General features: G+C 47.6%; 1 protein-coding gene across 1 annotated transcript in view; it reads left to right on the forward strand.

Annotated features, from left to right (window-relative positions):
- The window catches only part of klf13 (Kruppel-like factor 13), a 28,882-nt gene extending 24,688 nt beyond the window's left edge, over positions 1-4,194 (forward strand). The window contains exon 2 of the mRNA XM_012818717.3: positions 508-4,194. Coding sequence (XP_012674171.1) covers positions 508-914 — 407 coding nt within the window. The 3' untranslated portion in view covers positions 915-4,194. The remainder of the gene's footprint in view (positions 1-507) is intronic.
- The last annotated feature ends 3,512 nt before the right edge of the window (positions 4,195-7,706 follow it).

Here is a 7,706-nt window from a genome sequence, read left to right on the forward strand (position 1 = left end):
CTCTTTTCAACCTCTCTGTTCCCTCGATCCATAGTTCACTTGTGAAGGAGCCCAGGCCGTCTCTGGAGGCTGCCTCTGGAGGCTGCCTGCCTCCAGAGGCAGCCTCCAGAGACGGCCTGGGCTCCTTCACAAGTGAACTATGGATCGAGGGAACACACAGACAAACCAGAAAAACAAGAACAAAAACAAAAACATAACTCATTCAGCCATGCAGTCTAGGGGCAGCAAAACCACCGCTACAAATCGCACAATGTAGGTCATAAACTACACAGCGTCTTTATCATGGCGCTCCTTGCGAACACACGGTCTGTTCGTAGAGCAGAATTAGGGACAAAAAGTAGATGAAAAATATTTCCAGTCCTCTCTGTCTCTCCAAACTACTCTATGTTTTTTTGTGTGACGTTGTAATGAATGTTTTGCTGAATTGGGATTGACATAAAATAGAAAAAAATCATTGTGAAAATGGACCAAAAATGCTGATCTTGACCTCTTGACCTCTTGCCACAGGTGAGCGCCCGTTCCCCTGCACCTGGCCTGACTGCACCAAGAAGTTTGCCCGCTCGGACGAGCTGGCACGCCACTACCGCACGCACACAGGCGAGAAGAAGTTCGGCTGCCCGCTGTGCGACAAGCGCTTCATGCGCAGCGACCACCTGATGAAGCACGCCCGCCGCCACTCCGACTTCCAGCCCGCCATGCTCAAGCGGCACCACGGGGGCGGGGGAGGAGGCGCGGGCGGAGGAGGAGGAGGTGTGGGCGCCGGTAACGGGGGCGTTGGGGGCACAAGCACACGGCCAGGGTCCCTCAGCGATTACAGCCGCTCCGACGGCTCCAGCCCCACCCTAAGCCCCACCCCTAGTCCCGCCTCCAGCTCTGCCCCCAGCCCCGCCCTCAGCCCTGCCAACTCGCCTTAAAACAAGAGGAAGAAGAAGAAGAAGAAGAAGAAGAAGAAGAAGAAAGAAGACAAAAATCCAGCCGCACTTTCCTGTCCTGTCCCATCACTCTCCACCTGACTCCCCCTGACTGACTGGGGTTCCTGGCTGGTTCTTTTTATTTTATTTTATTCTTTTTTTTTATTTTTGAGAAAACTCTTCTTCTTTCTCGTGTTTTTTTTTGTTTATCTCTCTCTCTCTCTCTTTCTTTCTCTTCCCCCATAGTGACTCATGTTGCACAGCTGTCAGCCCTCTCTCCCCATGCTGGTTCCCTAGCTTGCTGTGGTGTACGCTATTGTACATAACCGCTTGTAGTAGTGCACTTTTTTTCTCGTGCAACCAGAAAAAAATACGACAACAATACACCAACAACACAGAAACAAAAGCAAAGAAAAGCAAAGAAAAGAAAAGGAAGAAAAAAAAAAAAAAGAAAATGCCTTTTGCAGATGGCAATATTTACATTCTGTACCACGTGTCTGTATTTCTCTAGCTTCAGACCACAGCTTTTCTCCTCCTTTTGGTTTCTTTCATTTGAAAAAACTCTGTTCAAACGAGGACAAAAGAAATCTAGTTGAGATTGACATGTATAAGAATGAGGTTTTCTTTTTTAATTTTTTTTATCTTTTCACCTTTTATTAGAAGAGGGGAAGGACAAAGGGGCATCCACACACACCTCAGGATTCAAACCGTTTGGATTTTCTGTTCATATTTGGGTTTGGTTTTATTTACTACTCACCTGACTGCACAATACAAGCATCACTTTACTCTGGAAATTCAACATGGGGTTGAATTTTGCGCCCTGCTCAGGGAAGGCCATGTTAGCTTGAAAGAATGAACATGTTTGAAGAGAAAAAAACACACAGACACACACACACACACACACTTTCTCTCTCACACACACACACACACACACACACAAACACATAAAACAGCCTTACTCTCAATGAGATTTGCACTCTTTTCCTTTGTTTTGTTTAGGTAGTTTTTCACATTGGGGGAAAACTAGCTCCGGGTAAAACGAAAGACAAAAAAGCAGTCCTGATGACTCAGCGTTAATCATTCATCTTGAACTGAGAAAGTCCATGATGACTCGGCGTTAATCATTTATCTTGAACTGAGAAAGTCCACGAGACACGAGACATGAGACTGGCCCAGCCAGAGTGATGGAGAGGGGCACAGCGGCTTTGGTTTGTTTCCTTGCTTTGCATTATGGGAGACTGGAAAAATAGATGTTTTTTTGTGTGTGTGTGTGTGTGTGAATGTGCGACTTTCACTCGAGTATCTCCGACCGTCTCTTGAAAAGTTGGGTGACCCAAGCCATTGGGGCAGTATTTCAAAGGGAAGCCTCCAGAAACAAACGGAAATTCAGATTGAATACAAACATATTATCAAAACAAAAAACAAAAAAAAAACACAAAAAAAAAACTATTTCAAAATGAAAAACTATTATAACCTTGCTGCGCACTGTCTTAACAGAGTGATCACATGACATGATACGTCCAATCCCGTCGAGCGAGGGGGTGGCATGCCATGATACGCCACTCTTTCCACAAATCTACCGACCCAAACCCCACGTGAAACAGAAACCGAGAAAAAAAAAAAGGAGGAGAAAGTTTCAAAGCAGCTGTTTCCTCCCACTCTGGACTGCACACCTGCACATACATCTAACTCAAATCAGGGTTTCACACACACACACACACACTGAAACTAACACAGAAGCATTCAACCATTCAACATACACTACTACTTCAATAGAACAGAACTTGTCATGTTGTTTTTCCCCTCCTCTGCTCTCGTCCCCAAATAAAAGCACACAGACTGACCTCAGCAGGAGGGTGTGTGTGTGACCCCGCTGACCTCACTGTCTGACCGAGATAACCTCCCAGCTCCCACATGTCTGATGGACAGGGAGGGTCGAGCGGAGAGGAGAGAAGAGGAGGGTGGGTCTCTTGTTCTCTTCCTCACTCGCTCGCTCACTCGCTCTCTTGTTCATTTCATTCTCGCTGGCTGGCTGGCAGTTTTCTCAGGTAGAACCAGACAGCCTGGCCCAGGGCCCTCAGTCGGCCCCCGCACCCATTACACACACACACACACACACACGCCCTGCCTGAGTAGGCCTCTCCTCTTAGGAAACAGCTGCATCCCACACAGGTCTATTCATAGCGCAGAGGAGGAGTGGAGAGCCCTTCCAGAACTGAGCTCCTCACACCTCCCCCCTTTCTCTAACTCTCTCTCTCCATCTTTCTCCCTCCCTCTCTCTCTCTCTCTCTCTCTCTCTCTCTTTCTCTGTCACTCTCTCCATTTCTCTATACTTCATTTTCTCTCTTTCATTTTTCTCACATCTCTCCCTCTCTCCCCCTCTTCTCTGTCTTTCATGGTGTGCCTGGATTTTCTCTTTTCGTCTTCTCTCTCTCTCTCTTAAGCGGATTCCTAAATGTTCTCTTCTCTCTTGCTTTCTCACGGTCTCCCACGCTCTACTTGGCTCAGAGAAACTGTATGCAGCCTTCTCTCACTCTCTCCCCTCCTCCTTCTCTCTCTCTCTTCATCTTCCTTCCTCAGTTTGTTCTTCCTCTCCTCCTGTGCCCTGCCTGCCTGCCGCTGTGGGAGTGTGACTTAGAGCACCAGTTGGCCAGGGAGAGATGGAGGGATGGATGGATGGAGGGATGGAGGGGGCACTGGGCTTGGCTGTGGCTAGGCGGCGTGCTGCAGCACTGGGGCTGCATGTTGAGGAGAGCTGGGCGGCCCCCCAGAGGGGAACAAAGGCAGTTATCAGCGGGAGGCAGGAAAGAGGGAGACGAGCCCATGCGCCAGGCCTGAGATAACCCCCCCCCCCCCCCCTCTCTGTGTCTTTATCACGGCCCGAGCAGCCCAGCAGAGGAGACACCCACCCAGGCAGCTTCTCCTCCTCTCTCCCCCAAAACCCCAACCGTCCCACCCTCCAACCAAAAAAACCCCGTACTGAACACACGCCGCCATTCCGCTCCGCAGCCGACAACACATGGCGTCCCAGAGTGCACTGCTGCAGAGCAAGAGGAGGGGGATTGGCCACCGCTGATTGGCTGAGGTCCAGATGCTAGGACACAGGGTTCCACAGCACAGGAAACAGAGTCTCAAATAGTGGAGGGCTGAGCAGGAATGAAAGAGGGAAAAAAAAAAAAACGAATGACAGAAGCAGGGCCAGGGAGAGAGCCTGATATCTTCTTGTAAAGAGTGGGGGAGTGTATCGCATTTCAGTCAGATTTAAGTCCGTTGCTCGTTGGCCCTGGGACATGATGTAGCTAAGAGGAGGGGAAAAACACACTTGTTTCACAGCCATTGTGGCAGCATTAGCTATTGTGCCGTGACTCTCAGACGAGGATGTTTAGCTCTCTTTGTGAAGAGACTGAGAATTTTTTTTCTCTCATAAGCACAGGGATGTCTCTGCACAAACACACACTTTTCACTGTTGGCACACACACACACACACACACACACACACACACACACACACACACACACACACACACACACACACACACACGGGAGAAAACTCCTGTGAGCCGCAGAACTCATTACCTCAATAAACCGTAAGGGCAGCTGCTTTCAAACTTGATTCTCACCCTTTCCATGTTCATAGGGAACGTCTCTCCGACCCCCATTCACCTGTCCTATGCATATCGTTGATTAGCGCTTTAGCCGTCCACGCTAGCTCCAGCCTGAGCCTGAGTCTGGGCCCCCCGTGGGAGAGGTCACTAGTGTGGACAGCCACTGGCGTGCCTCAGTAGGTCAGGCGAAAGACACACACCAAATCCTCCCAGGATATGAGGCACCACTGTCAAAACTACTGTGGTCCTGCCAGTCCGTGCTACACACACACACACACACACACACACACACGTGTGCAGACGCACATCTAAGCAAAATTGCATTGATCCTTTTTCCTGAATTTAGCCCCTTCTCTATTACCCTTTATTACCCCACATCATCATTGCCCCCCCCCCCCCCCCCCCCCCCCATCCTGGAGGCTCTTCCCAGGGAGGGACACAGACTTCAGAGAAGCCCAGCTGGGTCTGAACCCCGCCTTCCCACCATCCCCTCCGCACACACACACACCAGAGGCAGGTGGAAGGCTCTGAATACCAGGCCTTGTCCTCTTCCCTGTCTCTCTCTCTCTCTCCCCCTCTCTCTCTCTCTCTGTCTCTTCTATACCCCCTCCCATTCTCCCAGGGGCCTCTCCCTCCCTTCCTCCCTCCCTCCCTCCCTCTCCCTCCCCATCGCCTCTCTGTAAAAGCCACACATAATCGGGGGCTCTCTCTCCCCATCGCCTCTCTGTAAAAGCCACACATAATCGGGGGCTTTCTCTCCGCTCCCGGCTAAGAAAACAGCCAGAATAAAAATAAACTGCATCCCGGTGGCCATATACATGCAATAAACTACATGTGAAGCCTTCGCGCTCTTAGGTAACCACTTTAAAGCGGTTCCAGACAGCAGGCTGACAGTTGGAATTTCACTGTGCTGAGCTACCGCTACCCTTCGCCTAGAGTTAGAGAGATACACCCGGAGAGAGAGAGAGAGAGAGCTGGTTAAACATTTAAAGGGTTAGGGGTAAACATTTACACCCCAGACAGACCCCAGTCCTGAAAGCCAGTTTAGCTTTGAAGGTGCAGTCCACGATTCGAATAATATATTTTTTTTAATCAAATTCAGGTAATTGTTCCTCCCGTTTCTCTAGCTGTCTGTTCTGTGTGTGTGCGCCAAAACACTCTGGTGTTCACACACACACAGTCCTGGCTCTGTAAATGGGAAACAGACAGAGTGGCTCGGACCGAGCCATAAACTATCCCAGCCAACCAACACATTGCTTCAGGAGCACTAAAGGGGCGAGGTATATTTGATTTTCATCAAAATCGTGGACTGCACCTTTAACACACGGGCGGCGCTCCATCCATGTTGGACAGGGCAAGACATTCTGTGTCCACTCTTCTCACACCTCAGCTCCCTGAGCTGAGATATATACTCAGCTTTTAGAAAATATTTTATTAATTAATTAAGTCACCCTGCGTTGGCTCTGTGCTTGAAATGCACTGCTGGTCAGTGTGAACTCACACACACACACACACACACACAGATACGTAGCCCACTCACTCCTTTCAACAGGGAAGAAGGGAAGTCCCCACTAGAGACTGCGTTCCTTACCTGTTTCCCTGCTAACCCAGTATCACACACACACACACACACACATACACACGCTAACCCAGTATCACACAAACCCCCCAGAGGCCATTTTTAAACTGTTCCCACTATCCCAGAAGCCTCTCTGGCTCACAGACCGCACGATCCGTGGCAACACAGAATTAAGCGCAAAATGAGGTGGTGGTTTTCCTGTCTCTGATGTAGGCATAATTACACACATATGGCTACAGATCAATGGGATTGCATGTAATAGCACACACACACACACACACACGCACAGACAGACAGACAGGCTCACAGTTATACCCACACACACACAGTTTTTTCCCTCCTTGTTTTCACTGTACCAAAACTACTTGAATGATGAACATAAAAGAGACCATTGAACACAGCGTGTGTGTCTGACTGCAGCCCCAGTCCCCCACTCAGTGTCTGGACTTCAGCTCAGCTCAGCGCGCCCTACCTGTGAACAGAACGGATAGAGTTTGATTCTGGTGTTGCTTATGGGTTTTGTTTGTATTTTTGATTGAATATTATTTTACAAAATATTTCTGTTCTGTGTTCAGGTCATTTGTAATTATGATTTCTGCATTCATTATCTTATTATTATTATTATTATTATTATTATTATTGTTGTATTAGTCTTTTATAAAATATTTGTTCTTGTCTCTCTTTTTTTTTTTTTGCTTTATATTTTGTCCTGCTTCACCTAGACTGTGGGGGTTGGTTTCTCCCTTCACGCTACTGTATGTTTTTCTTGCATTAGGGTGGAGAGGGGGACGCTGAGAGAGCCACCCCCCTCACAATACCCCCTTCACCTAGAGACACTGTGTGGCTTCTGTTGTGAGCAGGATGTAGGGCTTATTATTGTCTTTCCTTGAGAACCGGGAGCCATGGAGACGGCGAATAAGCAGTCGGAGGTGGAGGTGGAGGTGGAGGTGGAGGTGGGGGGGCTTGAAAAAACAAAGGGAAATGTCATGGCTTCTCCAGCCCCATCCCCGATAGTGATGATGTGTATTTGCCTCATTTTGATCAGTTGCATAACGATGGAGACCACAGCATTGTGAGTACATAGAGTACACACTTAGCATTCTTTTATTTTATTTTATTTTATTTTATCCCACTGGTAGAGGTCTTAGTAAGAAGCTTGTTGTGTTTTTTGTCTCTCCACACACATACCTCTGTAAAAGAAAAAACATAAATAGGTATAAGTGACGCTCAGAAACCTTAGAAAGGTTACCCAGATGAATATATTACTGTGGTAAGATTGGTTTGGTAATGGTCAAATTCAACATGTACGCCTAAATAGTTTCTATTTCATCTTATTATTTAGATCATTTTTACATTTCTGTCATGTTATTCAGTAATAACATTCAAGACTGTCATACTGACCAATTTGATCTGGATTGATTGATCAGGACTGATTGTTGTCATACAGAACTTGATCCCAACTGGTTTAATCATAAGTGCCAAAGGCATTGCTTCCAGAGTAAATTGCAATTACATAGACAATGAAACTATACCATGGTAGATTGCATTGAACAAAACATGTACAGTTTTCTATGAGTGATATGTGTTTTTAATTGTATGTACAGGATTGAA

This window comes from Clupea harengus, chromosome 3 (genome assembly GCF_900700415.2).
Source record: "Clupea harengus chromosome 3, Ch_v2.0.2, whole genome shotgun sequence".
Taxonomy (NCBI): Eukaryota; Metazoa; Chordata; class Actinopteri; order Clupeiformes; family Clupeidae; genus Clupea; species Clupea harengus.